This window comes from Macaca fascicularis, chromosome 11 (genome assembly GCF_037993035.2).
Source record: "Macaca fascicularis isolate 582-1 chromosome 11, T2T-MFA8v1.1".
Taxonomy (NCBI): Eukaryota; Metazoa; Chordata; class Mammalia; order Primates; family Cercopithecidae; genus Macaca; species Macaca fascicularis.
In genome coordinates, this window is record NC_088385.1 from 61,423,251 (window position 1) to 61,446,881 (window position 23,631).

A 23,631-nucleotide genomic window follows, 5' to 3' on the forward strand; every position below is an offset into this window, starting at 1 on the left:
AAATGAAGCAGAAGGCTGGGGTGGGAATCTGGGGGAGAGAGAGAACTATAGGGAGAAGAAGAGACCTTCCTTCCTTTTTGGGTTTTATGTCCCCAGATTTGAGGGCCCCTGGCAATGGGGACTGATTGGCAGAGGGAAGCCCCAGCTTGTGCCTGGGCACCAAAGGCAAAGCATACCTCTTTGTTCTGTGATCTCTGGGCTGGGTACTCTGGGAGATACTGGCTCATAGCCCCTTTCCAGCTCATTTAGCTGGGAAAGCCTTTTATGATATCTCGCCTCTGTTCCTCCTCCCTAATGAAGCTGGAGCTGGGGCTGAGCTTTACTAAAATCATCCTCTTTCTTGTTAAACAACCTGCTGTTTCCACTTGGAGATGGTGCAGCAGGAAGGCTGGAAGTGAGATTTGAGGATAGCCCTCCAACTTCTTTGCCACTTTCCCTTCTGTCCCATTTGCTCTCAGATGTGTTGTCCAGGACTGCTAGGCCCTGAGGTGAGAACTGGCCTGTGATGCTTCCTGGGGCTGGCTATTTTGGGCACCCCGATTCCAAAGCTGCTGAGACCCTGGGATTCTAGAGCTACTTCTGTTCAGGAACGCCATTGTTCTCCCTCCCCCGGCATCCCTGGGAATTGATGCTAATTTCAGCCTCTGGTCCCTGACTCATTCTCTTCTCCTCCCTGACTCATAGGGTGACCTTGGGTTTTTGAAGCCCCTCTCAGTGGGGAATTAGGATGGCCATCATTTCAGCCCCGGGTTGGTTTTAGGTGGGTGGGGCAGGGTGAAGGAAAGGAGAGAAAGGAATGTTTAACTGCTTTCATTAAAATCACCATCTGAAGAGCTTTGTTTGCTTTGTGACTGCCTGGGCTGAACTCACCAGACTTCTAAGAAGTCTCCCAGTTAATCATCAAACCCCAGAATTTGTAAGTGTAAAACATGAGGTGATTGTTCCTTCAGGCAAAGCATCCAGTGAGTGAGATCCCTGGGCCCACCCCACCACTTTTATCCTGGAGGAAGCTTCGGTGGGGACAGAGGCCGGGGGTGGGTATGGTAACTCTGTCAGAGGTTCTCTCTGGTGTAAGACTGGAAAGGCAGGGGTTAACCTGGCTTTGTCCTGGTTGATGGATTCTGGAATCATAATCCATTAGCTTTGCCTGCATGGAGAGAGGCCAGGCGAAAGCATTCAGATTTGTCTTTGTTCTGTGCTTTTGCCATCCCTGCCAGGCACAGAGGGGCTGTGGACATTTAACCCCCACCCCCCACACCATGACCAAGAGACAATGAAATACTCTTGGGGGCTATCTTGATTGCTATTGACCCCAAAGCCCTCTCCCATGGGGGAAATAAGCAGTTTCAACTCTTGATTATTCAGGCTATGGAACAGATCATCCTAAAAACATAACTCCAGGGGCTTGTACCTGCCTAATTCTGCTGGGCCCTGGCATTTTAAACAAGACTAAGCACTGACTAAAGGGCGGGTTTTGAGAGGTTAGCTGGTAGTGGGGATGACGGAGTCAGAAAAACCTGGCATTAAACTTTGGGTGTAGATAATACAGGCAGTGGCAATAGCCTGAGATTTAAAAAGGAACATTAGCTGCTATTATTATTAATGTTGAAATTATTAACTGTTTACGAAAGACTGAGGATGTTTCTGTAAAATGTACCTTATTAGGGGGTATCCTGTTCTCATGATAAGGTAGCCGTGCCTAAGCAGCCTCTCTGTATCTGCTCCCTGCAGGCTGCGCTACATGGTGAAGCAGTTGGAGAATGGGGAGGTAAACATCGAGGAGCTGAAGAAAAATCTGGAGTACACAGCTTCTCTGCTGGAAGCCGTCTACATAGATGAGACACGGTGAGAGAGACCGACAGACAGAGAAGGAGAAAGATGTCAGACATAGTGTTCCAGAGAGAGGGGTTAAGACAAAGATAGACACGTGTGGCATGGACAGAGACAGGAAGAAAGAGACAGGGTGGACCAGATATAAAGAGCTCTAGGTAGTGGCTGGGCACAGTGGCTCACACCTGTAATCCTAGCACTTTGGAGGCCAAGATGGGTGGATTCTTTGAGCCCAGGAGTTTGAGACCAGCCTGGGCAACATGGCGAGACCCTGTCTCAAAAAAAAAAAAAAAAAAAATTAGCCAGGCATGGCGGCATGCTCCTGTAGTTTTAGCTACTTGGGAGGCTGAGGTGGAAGGATGGCTTGAGCCTGGGAGGCAGAGGTTGCCGTGAGCTGAGATTGCACTGCTGCACTCCAGCCTGGGTGACACAGCAAGACCCTGTCTCAAAAAAAAAAAAAAAAAAAAAAAAAAGAGCTCCAGGTATCCAGGGAGAAATAGTGGTAGTAGAGATAAAGAAGCAGAGGCAAACAGAGAGATGCAGAGATAGAGACAAGCACAGATATCAAGAAGGACAGAAGACTGTTTCAGAGTTGGAAGGCGCCTTAAAGCTCATCTATTCTAGTGTGGAATGCCTCCAGACGTTGCTGCCCAACATGGGAGCCACCATCCTGGGTGGCTATCCAGCACCTGAAATGTGGCAAGTAGGAACTGAGATGTGTATGTAAAATATGTGATGGATTTCAAAGACTTAGAAAAAAGAATGTAAGATATATTATTCATATATATATTTGTTTTTTGTTTTATTTTTGTTTTTGTTTTGAGATGGAGTTTGCTCTTGTTGCCCAGGCTGGAGTGCCGTGGCGCGATCTTGGCTCACTGCAACCTCCGCCTCCAGGGTTCAAGCAATTCTCCTGCCTCAGTCTCCAGAGTAGCTGGGATTACAGGCGTGCGCCACTATGCCCTGCTAATTTTTCTATTTTTAGTAGAGGTGGGGTTTCTCCATGTTGGTCAGGCTGGTCTCGAACTCCCGACCTCAGGTGATCTGCCCGCTTTGGCCTCCCAAAGTGCTGGGATTACAGGCGTGAGCCACCACACCCAGCTGGTGTCTCATTAATTTATTTTATAAGGCTGGGTGTGGTGGCTCATGCCTGTAATCCCAGCACTTTGGGAGGCTGAGGCAGACTGATTGCTTGAGCCCAGGAGTTCGAGACCAGCCTGGGCAACATGATGAAACCCTGTCTCTACAAAAAATTAAAGAATTAGCTGGGCATGGTGGTGTGCACCTGAGTCCCAGCTCCTTGGGAGGCCGAGGGGGGAGGATCACCTGAATCTGGGAAGGTTGAGATTGCAGTGAGCTGTGATCACACCACTGCACTCCAGCCTGGGCGATAAAGTGAGACCCTGTCTAAAAATACACACACACACACACACACACACACACACACACACTATTGGTTTCATGTTGAAATGATATTTTGGAGGTACTAGGTAAAATAAAATTTATTGCTGGGCACGGTGGCTCACGCCTATAATCCCAGCACTTTGGGAGGCCGAGGCGGGTGGATCAACTGAGGTCAGGAGTTCAAGACCAGCTTGGTGTGGTGGTAGGCACCTGTAATCCCAGCTACTCAGGAGGCTGAGGCAGGAGAATCACGTGAACCTGGGAGGCGGACGTTGCAGTGAGCCGAGATCGTGCCACTGCACTCTGGCCTGGGCAACAGAGTGAGACTATGTCTCAAAAATAAATAAATAAATAAATAAAATAAATAAAATTTATCATTAAAGTAAATTTCATCTGTTTCTCTTTCCCTTTTTAATGTGGCCTACTAGACAATTTAAAATTTCATATATGCGGCATTTTATTTCTATTGCATTTTATTTCTATTGGATGGTGCTGCTCTATAGCATCCCTGAAAGATGCATTCCATTTCCTGCTTAAATGCTTTCATAGTTGGGATGCTCACTGCCTCACACAGAGACCATTATCGGAGATGTTAGAGAAATAAAAAGATATAGAAAAAGAAAGGAAACAGGGTTGCAGACAGAGAGAGAGCTGGCATGAGAGTTACTAAATGTGGGGTATGACTGGGTATAGGGTCTCTGGGCTGTGGAAGCACCTGCTGTCTTTCCTCTGTGACTCCCCTTCTGGGGTCTCAGGCAAATCTTGGACACGGAGGACGAGCTGCAGGAGCTGCGGTCAGATGCCGTGCCTTCGGAGGTGCGGGACTGGCTGGCCTCCACCTTCACCCAGCAGGCCCGGGCCAAAGGCCGCCGAGCAGAGGAGAAGCCCAAGTTCCGAAGCATTGTGCACGCTGTGCAGGCTGGGATCTTCGTGGAACGGTGAGGCTCGCCCACACTCAGCCTCCCTCTGCCTTTAGCTGTGTCCCTCTTTCCCAGCCACCCTGGTCTTCCATGACCACCAGCCATATGATCCCATGGCTCATCTCCATATCCCCAGCTGGCCAGACCTCCACTCCCAGACCTTCATATGTGGGCTTCTTCTCATTGTTCTCTCTTAGGATGTTCCGGAGAACATACACCTCTGTGGGCCCCACTTATTCTACTGCGGTCCTCAACTGTTTCAAGGTGATCTCTGGGTTTTTGGGAAAGAGGAGAAGGTTGGGGGATGGAATAGCCATTGGGACTTCTAGACCCTGTTTATGGCATGATTTTTGCCTGCCTTTTTTTTTGTTTGAGATGGAGTCTCACTCTTGTCACCCAGGCTGGAGTGCGGTGGTGTGATCTTGGCTCACTGCAACCTCCGCCTCCCTGCAAGCGATTCTCCTGCCTCAGCCTCCTGAGTAGCTGGGATTACAGGTGCCCACCACCACGCCCAGCTAATTTTTATAGTTTTAGTAGAGATGGGGTTTCACCATGTTGGCCAGCCTGGTCTCTTGACCTCAAGTGATCTGCCCACCTTGGCCTCCCAAAGTGCTGGGATTACAGGCATGAGCCACCGCGCCCGGCCTGCCTTCCCTTTTAACTGTTGTTCTCACATTCGTCAAAACAGCTTTTGCCCACTCTAGGAGCAAACTCCTGACTTCCTGTCTCTCCCATACTGAGGGATATATGGGAAGAAAGAGGCATACTTCACCATCTCTTTGCTTTCCTATTTGTCAAGACTTTGTACTCATGGGAAGTCCTTCCTGAAGTCTAACTTCAACCCTTGCTGCTGCTGGAAAGCAACATAATCTATGGTTTCTCCACAGAACCTGGATCTCTGGTGCTTTGATGTCTTTTCCTTGAACCGGGCAGCAGATGACCATGCCCTGAGGACCATTGTTTTTGAATTGCTGACTCGGCATAACCTCATCAGCCGCTTCAAGGTTGGGCAGCATCCTACCTCTGCCTGCAGGCAGGATTCTCCACTCCCCTCATGCCTGTTCTAAAAGCCTCCCAACAGACAGATTCCATAGATCCCCTCACTCAGTCTCAACAGCAGGGAAGTCTCCCCACGCCCACGCCCAGTCTACCTTTTCTGTCACTTGCCGCAGTCTTAGTTCCAGACTTCATTAATTGCTTTCTAGGGGGAGATTCTAGGTCTGCAACCATCTAGCCTGGGATTCTGCTCCCTCTCGCTTTGCTTTCTCCCCCCAGCTTGTCCTCTCTAGGCTGACTTGCAGTGTGGACACTGGAGGCCTGGAGTTCAGATGCTGTCAGCCAGTGCCCTTTGGGACTGGAATCCATGTGTTTCCTGGATAAAACTGACCACTCCCTCCCCTGTCCCCCAGTTCTGGTCTCTGTGCAAGGAATTTTATGGAGAAGGTCAGCTCTTGACAGGCTGGGGTGGGGTTGTATGACGGGGGGACGATGTTAGAACTTCATTTGCTCTTCAGCTTGTCTGGATGGGAAGAATTATATGAGAGTAAAGTCCTTCCTAGATCCTGTACCAGGAGGGAGCATCTTTTGGGAGGGAAAAAGTGCCAGGAGAAAAAAGAAAACACTTGCACTGGAAAAACCACATTTGGAAGTAGAGGGTGAGGGAGGTTGAGGAGCCATAATGGGGATATTGGGTCAGCACTTTGGGGAGCAGCAGGTGTTTACGGTGAAGGGAAACATGGATGATCTGAAGGGCCATAGAGGGGTGGTCAAAGGAGTCCAGGTGGAGAGTCCCCTCCCAGGCCATCTTTGGGAGGTCATTCCATCCGTCCTCTGCCTCCACTTCACTAGAACAAATTATTTGTGCATGTGAGCCCTTCCTCCACCCTTGACTCCGCCTTTTACAACTCCCTAGGGAGTTTCCAAAACTTTCCTGAGATGCTCAGTTGAAATTTTCTTAAGTGCCTTCTGGAAGCCTGTTCTGCAATTTTACTCTCTTCTTTCCACTCCTGCCCTCTCCAGGACAGAGAATAGCAGGGCTGTCTTTTTCCTAAGACTTTTCCCAGCTCATGTTTCTCCAAACTGGCTCTCAGACTTCAGTCACTAGCTTCTCCTAAAGTCTGCCTCCTTACCTGAAAGTACTGGGTTTGGGGGACCTCAAGAGTAGCTGTTTTGGGTTGGGTTTGCCCAGTCCCAGTCTGCTTTGCTCCAAGGCAGTTAGAGGAAGGAGGCGGTGCTTATTGTTTTAGTTTTCTTTGATGGTAGGGCCAGTAGCAGCTGCCCTTCTCAAACTCCACATTCTCTTCCTGGGCACCTAGCCCCTCCCCTACTCCTCCCTTTTTCTTCCCTTCCCTCCAGGGACGCCATGGCAACGCAAAAGCAAGGGCAGTCGTCATGGAAACAGTCCTTTAAAATTTCCTGAATTTGGGGCACAGCCCTCCAGGGGTGCGGGTGGGGGATGTTAGGGTCTGACTGACTAGTGGTGCTTCTTCTGTGTCTCTGTCACTGTGTTGCTCATCTCTACAGAAACCTCCCGAGTCCTGAACCTTTGTCCCTTCCTAGCCTCCAGAGATTCAGGGACAGATCACTAGTCCTGTCCTCTGGGAGCCTTGAGCCTTCTGAAGGAGGCAGACATACCCCAAGGGTGTATACAGAGACAGGGACCGAATTCAGAGTAGCTGGACAGAGCTCTGGCTCATGGTGCTTTTGTGTGCGTTTGTGGGACTGAGGGTGGGGGTACTGGTGCATGTAGACGGTAGGTGGTCAGAGAGTTTCTCAAAGGAGAGGGTAACCCACATCTGGCTGGAAGAGTCCTCTCTAGGTCATCTTCTTCATTCCCTTGCTTCCAAGCCCTTCTTCATGGTTTTAGATTTGGGGATGGAGTGGGGTGGTTGGAAGGTAGGAGGGAAGTTTTCCTTTTCTTTGAAATCTCCAGGGAAATAATAATAATTATGGCTATTCTTTAGAGAGCATTTACTAAATGCCTTGTACTTATCTCATTAATTTCCAGGTCGGTGGTATTATCTTCATTCTGCAATTAAGTATCTGAGGCACAGAGAGGCATGTGACTTTCCCAAGTTGCACAGCCAGCAGGTGGTAGAGGCAGGATATGAGCCAGGTTTACCTGACTAGGTCCTGTGCTCTCTCCCTATGCCACACTGCCTTCTACAGAAAGCTGAGGTTGTTGATCTTGGTCTGTAGTCACCACCATTCCTGCAGATCCTTGATATACCTCCATTTCCCCCACCCCCCCCCGCAGATTCCCACTGTGTTTTTGATGAGTTTCCTGGATGCCTTGGAGACAGGCTATGGGAAGTACAAGAATCCTTACCACAACCAGATCCATGCAGCTGATGTTACCCAGACAGTCCATTGCTTCTTGCTCCGCACAGGGATGGTGGTAAGTGCCCTGGAGATGATTCTTCTGTGATTCAGGGCCTATGGCTACAGAACTGGGAGGTATAGGGTGTACTCCCATTTCCATTTCTCCTCTTTGGTTCTTCTTGGGCACTCCAAAGCCTTTGCAGAGTCGAACTGGATTAAACTCATTCTAGAGAATTCCCAGGTAGACTAAAACTTCTTGGACAGTGCTAGGGACATGTGCTGGGATGCAATGGGAATGTTGCAGGTTCGGATGGAGGAAGGTCCTTGGCCATTCCAGGAGCTGAGAAACCTGGCTGCATTAACCAAGAGCTGGCCTGGAAGCATGGAAGGGATGGGATGAGTGGTCTAGCCTGTGTGTGGAGGTTCTTGGGCAGTGACCAGCAGGCATCAGCCCTCTCTTATTCTTTCTCTTTCCTCCTGTAGCACTGCTTGTCAGAGATTGAGGTCCTGGCCATCGTCTTTGCTGCAGCTATCCATGATTATGAGCACACGGGCACTACCAACAGCTTCCACATCCAGACCAAGTGAGGGGTGGGGATGTGGCAGGGGCAGGAGAGGCCAAGCGGAGGTGGGGGAGGTTGCCAGAGTCCCTTTTTACAGGGGGTGGTCATGATGACCTGTGGCTTTGTAGGTCAGAATGTGCCATCCTGTACAATGATCGTTCAGTGCTGGAGAATCACCACATCAGCTCTGTCTTCCGACTGATGCAGGATGATGAGCTGAACATTTTCATCAACCTCACCAAGGATGAGTTTGTGTGAGCAGAAGCCAGTACTTGGCATCCCTAAGAGCCTCCCTTACCACAAACCCCATTTTCCACTTCCTGGACCTCCTGCCCAGCAGCACTGAGGGGGCCGATCGCTTCTCTTTTTATGTCCACTCAGAGAGCTCCGAGCCCTGGTCATCGAGATGGTGTTGGCCACAGACATGTCCTGCCATTTCCAGCAAGTGAAGACCATGAAGACAGCCTTGCAACAGCTGGAGAGGTGGCATCTGGTGGGGTGTGGCTGGGGCCAGGCCAGAGGGAGGGCTGTGTGGACTGGGGGTATACACAAGGGTAGTTGGTGTGCCAGGTCTTTACCTGGATGTAGAGACTCCACTGGCTCCAGGTATCCGACTGCATCTCTGTGTAAATGTGGTGTGTGTGGGGGGTGTGTGTGTGTGTGTGGCCTTACATTTACATACACCCTAGGCAGCTGATCCACTGGAGAGTGCTTTGGGCTGGGAATCTAAGATGGGGGTTCTCATTGCAGCTCCAGGACAGGCTTACTCTGGAATGTTGGAAAATTCACTCGACCCTTCTGGACCCCAGTTTTATTACCTCTGAAATGGTGGAAATGACATGCCTCCCCCAACAACAGCTTGCCCCTATTTCCTAGTCTCCTAGGGCTATTGGGAGAGTCATATGAGGTTTAAACAAATGCACAGAACAAATGCCATAATTGCATCTAATGCTGCTTAAAAGTGGGTGGGAATGTATAAATGTGTGTGTGAGTGGACTCTGTGTGTGTCCTGAAGGTGTGTGTTAATCTCTGTGTATGGTGTTTATGTGTGGGAGGGTATGCGGTGTCATAGCGGGTTATTGTTGAGGGTATAATAATTATTATTACTATTCTAAATAATATCTACTGAGCACTTATTATGTGCTAGACACTCTCCTGAATACTTATTTGTTGTTTGTCACTTAATTCTCAGAACTACTTGATATGTCGTAGGGTTGTTATTTCCATTTTAGAGTTGAAGAAAATGAAATATGGAAATTTTAAGTAACTTGCACAGTGTCACACAGCTAACATGTGGTAGGTATAGATGTGAACCCAGGCCCTTTGATTCTAAGAGCCTGGGCTCTTAGCTACTAACCTGTGCTGCTACCTAAACATACATAAGTGTGTGTGTGTCTGTGTGTGTGGGGTGTGTGTGTGTGTGTGTGTGTGTGTGTGTGTGTGTGTAGCTTTGGAGGGTGTTTGAAATTATGTGAGGCCAGGCGTGGTGGCTCATGCCTGTAATTTCAGCACTTTGGGAGGCCGAGGCAGGTGGATCGCTTGAGGTCAGGAATTTGAGACCAGCCTGGCCAACATGGCGAAACCTTGTCTCTACCAAAAAAATACAAAAATTAGCTGGGTGTGATGGCATGTGCGCCTGTAGTCCCAGCTACTCAGGAGGCTGAGGTAGGAGAATCACTTGAACCCAGGTGACGGAGGTTGCAGTGAGCTGAAATTGTGTCACTGCACTCTAGCTTGAGCAACAGAGTGAGACCCTGTCTCAAAAAAAAAAAAAACCCAACAAAAAAGAAGCTGTGTGATAGGGTGTGCATGGGAAATTAGGGAATGGTCCAGGTTTCCTTTTCCTTAAAGATCAGTCTCCCTTCCCTTGCCACCCGCCCCAACCAGGATTGACAAGCCCAAGGCCCTATCGCTACTGCTCCATGCTGCTGACATCAGCCACCCAACCAAGCAGTGGTCAGTCCACAGCCGCTGGACCAAGGCCCTCATGGAGGAATTCTTCCGCCAGGTAGTGTAGCATCTTTGCTTCCCCTGTGCCTATGGGGGCCTTCTCTCCCCTTGTGCCCTCTAAGTTCCCCACTTATACTCCATATCCTCCTTTTGCTACCTGTAGTCTCTGACCTGATACCAAATCCTTGGGGTAAAATCCCATTATCCTAAAAGCCTAACGATAGTTGCATTTCATTTGCATATATTTCATTTGCATGTATTTCATTTCCAGGTCAACATTGCAAAAATTTCACACAACCCCCCACCCCTGCCACCTGCCACCTGTACCCCAGATCTGGTAGGTCTGAGGTATCCTCTCCAGCTTTCCTACCCTGCTCTCTCCTCTAGGGTGACAAGGAGGCAGAGTTGGGCCTGCCCTTTTCTCCTCTCTGTGACCGCACTTCCACGCTGGTGGCACAGTCTCAGATAGGTGAGTGTCCTCTCCTGCAGGAAGGGGAGGACTGGGAAGGGGAAAAGATACTGCCTGGGTCAGGATTGCTCCAAGTCCTCAATCCCCCAAACCATTCTTCCTGTAGAGGAAAGCCTACTGTGCTAGAGCATGGGCTCCTGGGATAGGAGGCCAGGGGCTGCAATGGCAGGGAGGAGCTCTCTGGGGCACCAAGATATCATCCCAAAGCCTGCCCCGCATTGGGAAGTTTTCCGCCCCAGGTTACCTCTCCGGCCTCTTTCATAAGGAGCCAGGGGTCCTGGCAATGCCAGCTGCATCCTCTGCCTAGCCCTCCAGATAAAAGTGAGACATCCCTATGGCATTGCTCCTCCACTGCAGGGTTCATCGACTTCATTGTGGAGCCCACATTCTCTGTGCTGACTGATGTGGCAGAGAAGAGTGTTCAGCCCCTGGCGGATGAGGACTCCAAGTCTAAAAACCAGCCCAGGTGAGGGCGGCTGGGGTAGCCAGCTGTCCTGGTTCCGGAAGGCGGTGGTAGGGAGGGAGTTGGACTCACGGAGAGGACCGACTCACAGTTGTGGTGGGATGGTGGGGAGGCAGGCTGCTTCTAGCTTGGGAGTCCCTCTGCCGTCAGGGGCAGAAGGATGGGATCAGAAGGGTGTGACCTGTGCCTGTGCTCCCCTTGACCATATTTTTGTTTCTTCCATTAGCTGTCTTTACTGCCTTCTGGAGAATCTTGTTTTAATTTTCCTTCTACCAGGAGGGAAGATGTGGAGAGGGAGGGGTGAAATGAGGGGGAGAGGGACAGGGACTTGGGGAATATCTAGTAGAGGAAAAGAGGAAGACAAAGTTCCCTGAACCTTCTCTTGGTCTTCCATGAGTGGGCTAAGGTGGTTCTGGAGTGGGCTGGGTCTTACCTCTTGGGGCTGTTGGGGTGTTCTGCTTCTAGCTTTCAGTGGCGCCAGCCCTCTCTGGATGTGGAAGTGGGAGACCCCAACCCTGATGTGGTCAGCTTTCGTTCCACCTGGATCAAGCACATTCAGGAGAACAAGCAGAAATGGAAGGAACGGGCAGCAAGTGGTGGGCACCGTGGCAGAGGGTGGGGGTGAGAACTTGTGTGGGTGGATCATGGAGCACCAGGATGTCCATTTTTCTTAAGCTCCTGGGGAAACCCTTCGCCGGACTCCTTGAGTTGGGAATGGAGCTGATCAGACCAGTTAGATCACAGGAAAGACTGGCCCAGTGACCTGGGATGTTCTAAGAATGGGGGCTCTAGAGGTGATAGAGACAGCCAGATATTCCACAACCCAAGGGTCCGTGTGCACACCGTGGTCCCTGTAAAAGGGGCCCCTGCAGATTTGGCTAATTTGGTGGCCCTGGCTGGGAAATCTCTTCCTGTGTGAGGGGGTGGTAGGGTGGTGTTGAGGGTTCTGAGTTTTAGCATGGCTACAGAGGCTCGTCCCAAGTGGGGATGGGTTGAATGTAGTTCAGCTTAAAGGCAGGTTGATGGATGAGAATCCCTTGTTTCTCCACATACTCCTTGGGTTCTGGGGAAGAATGCTTCTTGGCCTAAGCTCAGCCTCCTTTATGCTCCTCTACAGGCATCACCAACCAGATGTCCATTGACGAGTTGTCCCCCTGTGACGAAGAGGCACCCCCATCCCCTGCTGAAGATGAACACAATCAAAATGGGAATCTGGACTAGCCCTGGGGCTGGCCCAGGTGAACCTGTTGTGGTGGAGGGCATAGCAGAGCTGGTGTCTATCGTGGCATCTTTGTTGGGTCGTCTCTGGGCTCCAACAGATGTGACATTCTCTCTCCCTCCTTTGAGCAGTAAAATGGAGGGAGTGAAGACATAGAATGGAGCCAAAGTGTGGGTGGAGCAGGGAAATCCTCCCACCCTCTTCTGTCCCCAGTCCCTGCGGGAAGAAAGGAGGTAGTTTCTCAGAAAGCAGCAGAACAGTGTGGGCCCATGCCAGGTGACAGCTAACCTGCACCGCACCTTAGGGAGAGTTAGGGAAAAAGGAGCCCAGCCAGGGCACACGGCTCAGTGAGGGCAGCTAAACATGACTGCGACTTCAGCCCCTATTCACCCCCTTGGCTAGGCACCCTTCTGAAGGGCATTTTTTGCACAACTCTACTCGAGACTGAGTGAGGATCAGGACTTGGAGAAGGAAGGTCAGGTTGGAGGTGAAGGCCAAGCTCAGGGCACTGAAGTTCCTCCCTCTTTCCCCAGGTCTTCATTGAGTCCAAAGTGTTTGATGTCATCAGCACCATCCATCAGGACTGGCTCCCCCATCTGCTCCAAGGGAGCGTGGTTGTGGAAGAAACAACCCACCCGAAGGCCAAATGCCAGAGATTTGGGGTTGGGGAAAGGGCCCCTCCCCACCTGACACCCATTGGGGCGTACTTTAATGTCCCGGCAGCAAGAATGGGGAACTTCAGGCTCCCAATGGTCACTGTGCCCATCCCTTAGCCTCTGGATTCTCTTAATGGCCAGGTGGCTGCCAGGGAGCGGGGAGCTTTCTGGAGGCTTCCCAGGGCCTTGGGGGAGGGTCAGAGAAGCCAGCCCCCTGGGACCTCCCCCATCCTTTTTGCCTCCAAGTTTCTAAGCAATACATTTTGGGGGTTCCCTCAGCCCCCCACCCCAGATCTTAGCTGGCAGGTCTGGGTCCCCCTTTTCCTCCCCTGGGAAGGGCTGGAATAGGATAGAAATCTGGGGGTTTTCAGAGCCCTATGTGTGGGAAGGGGAGTGGGTTCCTTCAGGGCATGGTACCTTTCTAGGACCTGGGAATGGGGTGGGTAGGACATCCTCTTCACCCCAGAATTGCACTGCTTCAGCCCCATCTCCAGCCTGATCCTCTGCAATCTTCCTTCTCTCCTTTTCTGATACAGTGACTGGGAAAAAAGGAGCCATTGTGACCAGGGGCTGCGGGAGGCCTTCCCTGGGACCTTCCTTGGGACTGGTCTGGGACCCTGGGGCTTGTCACCTGCCCTGGCTGAGTCCTGAGCCCTTTGCCTCCTTCCTCTCGCCTGGGGCTGGGAGGCTCCCATCCGACTAATGTCTGTAATGTGCTTTGAGATCTCCCCAGCAAAGCACCTTCAGGATGTATCGACACCAGCTGGGTTAGGGTCAAGGGTGCCTGGGGAGGGTGAGGTATAATCCAGTAATCCTGCGTTGCTAAAAGAGAGGGTCTGTCCCCTCCTTTCCACTTCCCAGAACTGGCCCAGCTGCAGGCACTAAGAAGCTCCTCCCCTGAGACAAGTGAGGGGTGGTGGGTGAAAGGCAGATGGAGGAGGGGCTCAGGACTGCTGCCTTCCTGTCCTCTGGAGAGAACCCAGCCAGGCGCGGTGCCCCTTCCTCTCCTCAGGCTCCTCCTTGCCCCCACCTTGCCCCGGGAAAGGCCAAAGTCCAGGTGACTGCCCTCCTTCTTTCCTGTAAATACCAACCATGCATTTGTACAGTGGGCCCTGTTCATGCAAAATCCATATCCATGGTCTCCTAGACCTGCTACCCTGATACTTCCACCCTACCCCACCCCGAGTAGGGCAGAGATGCATGTGACTCACCCCTGCCCTTGGTCTCCCAGACCCCTGCTATAGCCAGAGAACAATAAAGAAGGGAGACCAGGCCTGACTGTGTGTGTTCACTGGGTGCAAGTTGACCAAGCATCTTCACATACATACACTCTTTCCAGCGGGACAAAATCTGGGTGAGGTGTTCTCCCTTTTATATATATATATACACACATTTAGGTATGTATCTGGGCAAGCTGAGGCCCAGGAGGAGGCCCCGAGGGCTCACAGTAGCTGCATGGCAGAAGTGGGACCTGACGCTTCTCAGGCTCTGCTCTTTCCTCTGTACCACATGCTTCAGCAGGGAGGGGGAAAGAATCTTGCCTTCCCTCCTTTCCTCTCTCCCACTACCTAGGAAAATCAAAAACAGCAGCAGGAGAGAGGCCTGGCCGTGAGATCTGAGACAGTTTCTTCTCGTATGCTTGGTTTTTGTCTTATCTGTCCTCAGTGTCTAGGACAAGGGAACCCTTCCAGTCTCCAGCACGGGCCTCTTCATTAATAGCCACTGTGTTCTCTATCCACTGTTGCTAACGGGTTGAATAACGGACAGCGGTCCCACAGCTGGAAGAGGGAACACATCCTGAAGCTTGGGAATCCAAAAGGAAGGCAGCTGAGGCTTGGAGGGCGGGCGAGGAGGTATCCGTACACCCACCACACCCTCTATCCCATGGGCCAAGTGCCATGGTGCAGTTCCCCTTTTGTCCAGCAGATGGAGCCCACCGCACAGTCACAGCTGGACACGGCACAGGCCTTAGAGCGCCGAGTGTTCCAGCTGCAGGGCAGGCCTGTGAGGTGGTCAGATCGTTCCTCAATAAGAAAAGAGAACCGGGGGCTTTTCTTCCTTCTTGGCAGCCTGGAAGTTAGTCCTCCCACCTATCTGACCCTCATCTCTCTTCCCACAGCAAGTAAAGTCAGGGCTAGGGGAAGAACTCTTCCCTGCTCGAGGCTTCTGCCCAGCTCCTCTGTTCTTCCTTCCCAGAGGCAGCTTGGCAGGCGGGTGGGGGCTGCAGAGAGGGCAGGGCAAGAAGGCAGGGAGAAAGGATTCTCCAAGTTGGGAAAGAAGGAAAGTGCCAAGGACCTAACACCAAATTTATCACTTTTTAAAAACAAGAGATTTTCCCCAAAAGTGAAGGAGTAAGAAACAAATCCGGTGTCCATGCATTCCCCAACTGCAGTCTTGATCCCAAGGTATCTCCTCCTCTCTCAGACCTGTTATGGGGGAAGGGGGACAGAAAGAGAAGCTGAGAGGCCAGAGGGTCATTTTGTCCCTTCCCCTTCTGGCCATCCCCTTTGTCAACATCTAATGTGTCAGAAAGCTTGTTCTGATGTCTGAGAGCAGTCTTTCCCGTGTCCAGTCTATGCAGGGGGCTGGGGATTGTAAAATCAAAGCTCAGGAAGTTACCTAATCAATGCATCCTCCAGGCAGGGAGAGCCACTGCCCACCTCAGCTGGGCAGGGGAGGATCGCCCTTCGGGTTCCAAATCCCCTTTATCAAAAAATCCACGACCTACTGCTCTCACCCATTCCAGGAGCCAGAAGTCCTACACAAAGTCTAACCTCAAACCTTCTTGCTGCAGCTATCCATTTCTTTGTCTGTCAGAGGAGATGCAAGTCCTTTTACCATAAAGAATAACTTCTCAGGGACTGAAGCTGGTTCTTTGTTTTCCTTTTCCTAGACTCCAAATATTAGCCCCTTGCCTTTGTCCACAGTATTAGCCTCCTCTCCTACGGCCTGGCAGCCCAGCCCTGGGGTCTTACCGAGTTGGCTCCCTTGGAATCCAATGGTGGTATATGGGTTGAGGGTTCCTTTGTGCTGGGTTCCTTACTGCCTCTCTGCTGAGTTTTAGGGATGGATTCTGCAGGCTCTGGGGAGGGAAAATAGGGGTGGAAGGGGTGGCATTCATAAGGGTGTTAGGGAGAGAACTGCTTCTCCTTACTGCATCTGTACCCCAGTGGCCCCTGAGAGAGGCCCAGGATCAAGTTGTGTGCAATCAGGCAAGACCAACAGGGTTTTCCTTTTTCACAATTACTACTATAGGTTCACTTTTTCAAAATCTTCAATCGAATTGGAAAGAATAAACCCTTGAAACAGTTGAAAAAACAGTTGAAAAAACAAAACTCAATATGTGTCTAAACCCGACATGAACTCATAGGAGGCTATTTTTATTCTTTATTCTGCTTAGTGAGACCATTCACTGGGTTGCAGAAATATTACGTGTTTGATTGTAGGGTTCTCTGCTGGGAATACTATGTGATACACAGCTTATGTACTGTATCTTCACAAAATTGGAGGCGTTCTGAATTCTGGAATATGTCTAGGATAAGGGACATAGCGCCCTGCTACCAGCTTCCACTTATTGCATGCTCTGTATGTGTCAGGTGCTGTGCCAAGAGCCAGTCTCATTTAATAGTCACACGCAACCCACTGCAACAGGCACCCTCATTATCATTTTATACTCTGAGGTTAAGTCGTTCAAGGCCTCTCGGCTGGTAAAGTAGCAAGTGGCAGAGCCAGGATTCAGGCCTGTGACTGCTGTTCCCCTGAAGGTGGGTCCCCCCATGTAGCCACAGTGGGGCTCTGAGGTTCAAGTTGGGAGGGCTTGGTGTCACTCAGTAAGGAAAAGTAAAGATTCAAATGTATGCCGAACATGCAAATAGATCCATATCCTTGAGACGGTTTTTGCCTACTACTAGGCAGCCTGAACATACTTTTTGCTGTCCCAGAGGTGCCCAGCCTTGACTCCACTTCTGTGTCTGGGATCCCAGGTGGGCGGGACTCCTGGGTTCCTGTGCTCTCAGCGGCCCCCTCAGGCTCCTCTCCTTGCTGCTGTTGCCCCAGGTGATGCTCAACCATCATCTGGAGCTCTGGGGACACACAGAAAGGGAGGGAACACTGGATATGACTGCCTAGCATCTCCCCTGTGGGCCCCCAGATTCAACAGCCCCACTAAAGGCTGCTCAGCACACATTGCTAGGTGTTTGACTTTCCCATCCACTGAGATCTGAACAAGGAAGGGACATTAGCTGGCAGTAAGGAGGGATGAAAACTAGACCATAAAAAGTACAGACAAGGGAGGTGTAGGAGAAGAGCCTTTAAGAACAAGGGATACTCCTCACTTGCTGGGATACATGGTCTTCCCTGGGGGAAGGTGGAAAGGCTCAATTTAGATTCAAGAAAAATTTGAGTACCTTGTACATGTTGTGCACTGTGCCGATGAGTTCACATATATTATTTTATCTGCCATAATGAGGTAGTATTCAAGGCTCAGTAAGTTAAGCAGTTTTTCCCAGATCACCCAGCTAGTCAGTGGCAAAACTGGGATTTCAGCCTCAGTTCATCTAGCAACAGTTCTACCATAATAAAGGCAGATTTAACGACCTCCCTTCCAAAGGGCATTCGGTCTACTCTCCAGCTTCAGGCATAGAGGAGAAAAAGGGATGGGAGGGGTCTTGCGAACCTTTCATTGTGGGTGTGATCCTTGTCATCTTCTTCCGTTGCCGTGGAGACATTGCCAAAGTGGACTGTGAAGGGCACAGAGGATAGGTGCCAGCCCCTTTTGCCCTCCAGCCCCCCTTGCCCTCTAGTCCCCCATGCCTTCTAGCCCCCCTTGCCTTCCTCCTCTGCTTTGCCAGGCTTTTGGATTGGAGCTTGGGGTAGGTGTGAGCTTCAAAAAGTGGGGGAAGAAAACTCCTGCTTCCCCAACCACCTCGACAATGGTGAGCAAGGAGACTGTGAGTGTGTGTGAGTGTGTGTGTGGTGCATGTGTATATGTTCATTCATGCACATTTGGGGGGTAGGGGTACAGGGAAGCGGGAGTCAAAAAGATCCTAGAGATGGGCAGCAGGGTTTTAAGGAATAATCCCCTAATGAGTGTGGGGGTTGTTTGGGCTGGGCTCACTGGGATGGGCCCGCTCACCTTGAGATGTGGGTTGGGGATCCGGTCTTCATCTATCTCTGAAGGGAACAGGAAAAGGAGAGGGTGATAAGGACAGGAAACCAGGGATCCCCATAGAGCTGACTTTTCAGGGGAGGGGATTCTGCAGCCGCGCTCCTCCTGATCCGTCCCTCACATCTGCCCCCAGGCTCTTGGCCCTCATGGCTGCCCCACACCTCCTCCCCTCAGCTCCTCTCCTGTGCTTCCGCTGCCTCCATCCCCCTGCATCTAGTCCTGTCCTTGGCTCTGTGGTCCATCCGCGTCTGCATCTCTGCCTCAGACCTGGAGATCCCCAAAGGCAGGATCTGTGGTCTTTTTGCTTGTTTTCTTCCTCTGAAGTATCATGTCTCTTTCTCTTTCCAATCATTCCACCCCAGGGTCAGCCAGAACTAAGCCCTGCCTAGGAGGGAACAGTGATAGAGAACAGTAAATGTATTCTGTGCAGGGTCTGGAAGGTATAGGTGGAGGCAAGCTGGAGACCCCGGCATCCTGAACTCCAGCCTAGCTTCTTAGCCTGACCCCCTCTCTTCCACAGCCCTGTCAAGCTCCCTACCATTCTGTGAGACCTTGTTTTCTCCCCATACCTTGAGGGGAATGCAGGTGACCAGAATCTCAGCTGCTCCCTGAGCTGCTTCTAACCTTCCCCTCCCTCTCTGGGGGCTGTGAAGAGCCGGTGGAGGCGGTCCCTCCCCCTCACAGCTGACACTGCCTCTGGGGGTGGGGGTAGCAGCATCTCAGTTGCTGGAGAAACCTGGAAGGCTGTTGCCGCAGCAACCAGCACTCAGTTGACCACCCCAATTCCTGGGGGGCTTAGGAGCCAGGTGGTCTCCCTCCCCTTCCTAGCACTGCTTGTCTTTCCAAAAGCAAAGGATATTCTGCAATCCAGCCATCACCTTCCTGCCTTCAGGACTGAGGACATCCCCACCTTCTCAGAGCTGTTCTTCTTCCATCTAGCACCCATCTTCTCACTGGGACCTGTTGCCATAGTGGCCCCCACCCCCTTCAGTAACATATCCTTTGGCTTACCCGGGGATGACTGGTCACTGGTCAGCACGAGGGTGGCAGGGGTGGGGCGGCGCCTCCGAATCTGAGGGAAGGTGGGAAATGGCGAAGAGGTCAAGTACACGTGGAAGCATCAAAGCCCCACCCAAAACCACTCAGTAACATAATCCAGGCTAGCCTACTTAACACACCTCAAAAAATGCCATGTTAATGCAGCTGGAGGCCGTTACCCTAAGGAAACTTATGCAGAAACAGAAAACCAAATACTGCACTTTCTCACTTATAAGTGGGAGCTAAACATTGAGTACTCATGGACATAAAGACAGGAACAATAGACACCGGGGAATACAAGACAGGGATGGAGGAGGGCAAGGGCTGAAACACTACCTATTGGGTACTATGTTCACTCTCTGGGTCAATCATACCCCAGACCTCAGCACCACGTAACAAACCTGCACATGTACCCCCCTGGATCTAAAAGAAAAGTTGAAAAAAAAACCGCGACGTTATACTGGACTGACCCAGGGTGAACATCCCTGGGCTCCTCCTCCTCCCGTGGGGAGGGCTAATCCTAAGGACCCAGAAGACCACTTCCCTTCCCTGCACACCCCCATTCCCCTGTTCTGTGTCTCCACCTTCCGCTGGTCCTGGCCCCAGCTCTCCATCTAAGCTATATCTGCTCTAATGCATTGATCTCTGGCCTGCTGTCCTTCCGTCCATCCTGGATCAATGGTCAGAAATAACTTAAGAGGGCACAGCGCTTTCTCTCAGTCTTCTAACCCACTCCCCAAGCAGACGTTAACGTTTTGTGTGACAGTGCCCACAGAGAGCATCCTTTTCAAGCAACCCCCAGCCTGGGAGGACAGCACAGAGGAGGATCTGAATGTGCATCTCCTCTGGCCTGCACCCCTCACTCCCTAATGTCCCCTCTATCCTTGGATACACTGCCTTTCTGATTTGTCAAGAAATGGGGTTGGGGGAATCCTCGTCATGGTAAATATAATGTCAATACAAGGAGGAGCCCTAGGCAGGACCCTGGTCAGGGCCCAAAGTTTAGCTGAAAAATCTTATCCTAGGCTCCAGGTCCCAGTCTAAGAAATTAACACATAAAGCTGACTGACTGCCTTGCCTCTGAGTCCCCTTGCCTCCACTGTTGTTCTTTTGTCATGCTGCCAATAAAGTTGATTGTTGTTGAAGTCAGTCCAAGGACTCCTGGGAGGTGTAGTTTTTCCCCTTTCTCTGGCGGCTTTAGAGGCTTGGAAGCAAGTGGAAGGATGGGGGTTAGAGGAAGACCCTCTAGGTTAGCAGTGGGCAGGGAAGGCTAATGGGGCTGGGAAAAGGGCTAAAATTATCCTGGGCTGAGAGGAGTAGGGTGAGGACACTGAATGATCAAACTCTTATCTTTGCGTGTCCATTATTTAGAATCATCACTACTGGCCGTGGAGGATGACGGAGGTGAACACTGCCCTTCTCTATGCCCAGAAAAGTGGGGGGTGCTGGCTATGGCAAGATGGGCTGTTTAAGCCTGAGGGGGGACTCTTTCCAAAGAAGAAACATGATGCATAGAATGAGGGTCTGTGGGGGTAGGGCATCATTTTCCCAGGAGAATTCAGTGGCATCTGTTTTTGGTGACATTTCAAGGTCCCTGCAGTACCAGTCCTTTGTGTATGTGTGTAAGTGTGCACATGGATGAGTTGCACAGACATTAACTGTCAGTCGTCTCTGGACATTCCTGATACACATGGGCTGGGGACCATCTGTTTCATGTGTATGGGGTGGGGGCCATCCTTCGACTAGAAGACTCTTCTACTTCTTTCCATCCCGGAGCGGCAGGGTGTGGTGGTGGTAGAAGAGGGGAAGAGACAGGGAGAGGGTGGAGTGGCGATCAGTGGATTGAGATAACATCAGAGTGGGGAGCCCAAGAAGGAGACTGCAAGTATGACAGAGGGCAGCAGGGCTGTCTGGTCTCGGACACATCACTTCCTTAACCTATTCCTTTCCTTTGGACAAGGTTTCTAAGCACTCAGAGTCCTTGGGAATTGTGATATCCTTACAGCAGAAAGGAGGAAAGTCAGGCTTCCTGAGGTACCTCCCAGGCACCCGAACTAGTGGGAAATAAGTAGATGGTCTCTTTTCTTTTTCTCACACCTATCCCAAATCCTAGCTGTCAGGAGCATGTGATACCTTCGCCTCGGATTTCTTTCCAAAGCTGTCATGCCAAGGATCTGGAAGCTGTGGGCACCCCTCCACCCCCGGCCACTCTGTGCTCTATAACTCAGAGCTTCCAACTCCTTTTGCCCTCCCGTGTTGGTCTGGGTTAGCAGCACCTGCCAAGCCTGGAGCTGTTTGCCTAACACAGCAGGAGGGGCTGAGGTCAGGCCGCAGGAAGAATTTCAGGCCTACGAGACACAGATTCTGAAGATTAGCAAAAGTAGGCCCAAGTCCTGGCTCTCTTTTTCCCTCTGACTCCTCAGGATTGTCTTGTGCCCCCCCCTTGTCTCCTAGATCCCTGAACCAGCTGGCCTTCCCCCTCCTCCTCCCTACCCACCCACTACACCTGCCTCCTCCAACACCAGATACAGGTGTCAGGCCCTGTCTGTGCCAGTGGGAGGCAGTTCTCCTTGGAACCGCATCCCCAACCTCCACAGTCCAGACTCTTGAGCCCTTTTTCCTGGGTCTGAGGCTATCCTGGCTGATGCCCTGCCTCCAGGCATAGCAGCCTTTCCCCTGACTCCCAGTGAACACACCCCATGCTGATGGCTCTCCGTCCTCATCCTCTACAGATTTGTGAGGCTTCAAGATCCTTCGCGTACTGCCACCTTAGAGCTCTGAGGCGGTGGACGGAGACGCAGGTACCAAACCCTGTCTCCACATTGGGAAGGCAAAGTGGTAGGGAGAGTGTGTGTACCCCGGCCCCCTTCCCTTCACATCAGACCTTACTCTACCAAACAGCTGGAGCAACAAAAATGACAAAAAACACTCTCTCCACCTCATCCCAAGAGGTCACAAAGTTTTTTTTGGGTGTGTGTGAGAGAGAGGTGGGGGGCGGTGGCTAGCCAGAGCCTGGCAGCTTGTTGGGAGAAACAGAGAACTGACCTTGTGGGAAATTGATATTCTTTAGGAATGGGAATGTCTAGGCAAATGGACAGAGATTACAAAGAGATGGAGCAATAGGCAAATAAGCAAATATTTGGCAAACGAGCAGTAGTAAGGACCACGGGTGGCCACCCTCTCCACACATACGCTCACTCTCACGGAGGCATACACTTGCTCACACACTCTCATACACTGCCCCCTCTGCCAGGCTGCTCTGAGCTAAAAATAGACCAGGCTAGGAGGCTGGGCCAGGGCCCTGGACTCCCACCCCTTGAGCCAAGGCTGTCACAGTGCTTCTCCCTTGCATATTGTTCAGCTTGGACCCCAGCCCCTGTAAAGACTTCACCTCTGGCCTCCCAGTGCCGCTGGCTCTGTCCCACCCGGACTCCCCACTCCAAAGGGCAGGAGTTGGGAATAAGGACCATGTGTGGAGACCTGAAGAACGGAGCCTCAGCCTACAACTCGACCAACCCTCTCCCCTCTCCCCGGAGCCCCAGCCCTCTCAGTGGTCCTCAGTCCCTTCCTGTTATCACTTTCGGAGCCCAGCAAGGTGGCCCTCAGTTAGGAGGAGACACGGAAGCTGTTTCTCCTCTTCCAACTCCCACCCTTCCAGGCTCCCTCTCCATTACCGACCCCTCCCCAGACCCCTCCCGCATTGCTGCTGATTCCCTTCAGCGCCACCACCAAGCTCAGAAACTCTGGTGGGGGTTGACTGGGTGGGGGATGCAGGGTTGTTTAAGGAGGGAGGGGTCGTGTCCTCAAGCAGGCCCCCTCCCCCAGGGCTGGGAGGAAGAGAGCAACTCTCGCGGGGCCAGGCATCGAGTGGAGGCGCTCTTCCTTCGGTCAGTCTCAAAGAAGCACAGATTCGAGATGTGGCTCCGACGGTGGGGGAGGGGACAGAAGACCCCCCGCCCCCCGCAAACTGAGCGTTCGTCTTCAAAAGGGCGCACTGCTAAGGGAGGACTAGGCAGGGATCCTGGGTCCCACCAGTCCAGGGGTCCCTCGTCCTTGGCTGGGCAGTGCCCTGCCGCCCCGCCCTGCTCCGCACCTGCTCCGCCGCCTCGGGGTCAAGGTGCGGCTCCAGCAGCGGGACCGTGAACTGGATTTTTCGGGGGCTGTTGTCTTGCTCCATGGCTGGGGCGGCGGCCGCTGGGCCCGCGCTGCGGCGGGAGGGAAGGCGGCGGGACTCGGGGCTGGGGCGGGCGCGCTCCCTCTCCGCTCCGCTCCGGCCCCGGCCCCAGCCCGGCGCGCTCAGCTCCCGGCTCCCAGCACACCGCTCCCAGCTCGCGGCTCCGGGGACTCTGCAGCCGCCGATTGGCTCCGCACCCGCCCCTCCCGGTCCCCTCCCCCTCCCCCAGCCCGGAACCTTAACCCCGTCGTGGCTGAGCCGGCGACTGCGGGGGTCACCGCCCCAAGGGCCGGCGAGTCCGGGCGTGGCCCGGGAGCCGTCGTAGTGGACAGCTCAGGCAGATACCTCAGTGTCCTCGGAGTTTTGGGCAGGGCGTTGGGGTGGGGAGCGGGTAGGAAGAACTTGTCCTAGCCGGAGCAGGTTGTAGGGGCTGGGAAAGTAGAGGGGCGCTGCAGGA

At 52.1% G+C, this 23,631-nt stretch overlaps 2 protein-coding genes across 6 annotated transcripts in view; one reads left to right on the forward strand and one right to left on the reverse strand.

The window, feature by feature from the left end:
- Positions 1 to 14,068, forward strand: part of PDE1B (phosphodiesterase 1B) — a 29,653-nt gene extending 15,585 nt beyond the window's left edge. For 3 of the 5 annotated variants that reach the window (XM_045365408.3, XM_065524339.2, XM_005571095.5), the window contains 14 exons: positions 1,732 to 1,845; positions 3,990 to 4,172; positions 4,352 to 4,418; positions 5,042 to 5,158; positions 7,411 to 7,551; positions 7,959 to 8,059; positions 8,167 to 8,292; positions 8,420 to 8,521; positions 9,926 to 10,046; positions 10,376 to 10,457; positions 10,815 to 10,923; positions 11,386 to 11,516; positions 12,038 to 12,158; positions 12,673 to 14,068. In XM_045365408.3, coding sequence (XP_045221343.1) covers positions 1,732 to 1,845; positions 3,990 to 4,172; positions 4,352 to 4,418; positions 5,042 to 5,158; positions 7,411 to 7,551; positions 7,959 to 8,059; positions 8,167 to 8,292; positions 8,420 to 8,521; positions 9,926 to 10,046; positions 10,376 to 10,457; positions 10,815 to 10,923; positions 11,386 to 11,516; positions 12,038 to 12,141 — 1,498 coding nt within the window. In that variant the 3' untranslated portion in view covers positions 12,142 to 12,158; positions 12,673 to 14,068. The remainder of the gene's footprint in view (positions 1 to 1,731; positions 1,846 to 3,989; positions 4,173 to 4,351; positions 4,419 to 5,041; positions 5,159 to 7,410; positions 7,552 to 7,958; positions 8,060 to 8,166; positions 8,293 to 8,419; positions 8,522 to 9,925; positions 10,047 to 10,375; positions 10,458 to 10,814; positions 10,924 to 11,385; positions 11,517 to 12,037; positions 12,159 to 12,672) is intronic. The other 2 variants (XM_074007063.1, XM_065524340.2) reach the window with 1 other exon arrangement.
- Positions 14,069 to 14,146: 78 nt separating this feature from the next.
- PPP1R1A (protein phosphatase 1 regulatory inhibitor subunit 1A) lies at positions 14,147 to 23,348 on the reverse strand. Its single transcript, XM_045365410.3, has 7 exons — positions 23,094 to 23,348; positions 18,974 to 19,034; positions 17,930 to 17,967; positions 17,471 to 17,534; positions 16,722 to 16,877; positions 15,771 to 15,877; positions 14,147 to 15,221 (listed from the first exon to the last, which is right to left on the reverse strand). The coding sequence occupies exons 1-7, from the start codon at positions 23,175 to 23,177 to the stop codon at positions 15,216 to 15,218; spliced, it is 516 nt and encodes a 171-aa protein (XP_045221345.1). The 5' UTR covers positions 23,178 to 23,348; the 3' UTR covers positions 14,147 to 15,215.
- Between the last annotated feature and the right edge of the window lie 283 nt (positions 23,349 to 23,631).

What these genes read in the sequence shown, in the direction of transcription:
- PPP1R1A (XM_045365410.3), bottom strand. Translation starts at nt 23,177, where the DNA reads ATGGAGCAAGACAACAGCCCCCGAAAAATCCAGTTCACGGTCCCGCTG. An exon ending in CAGTGACCAGTCATCCCCGG is followed by an intron (nt 17,968 to 18,973) that starts GTAAGCCAAAGG and finishes TGTTCCCTTCAG; the next exon opens with AGATAGATGAAGACCGGATC. An exon ending in TCCCCAACCCACATCTCAAG is followed by an intron (nt 17,535 to 17,929) that starts GTGAGCGGGCCC and finishes TGCCCTTCACAG; the next exon opens with TCCACTTTGGCAATGTCTCC.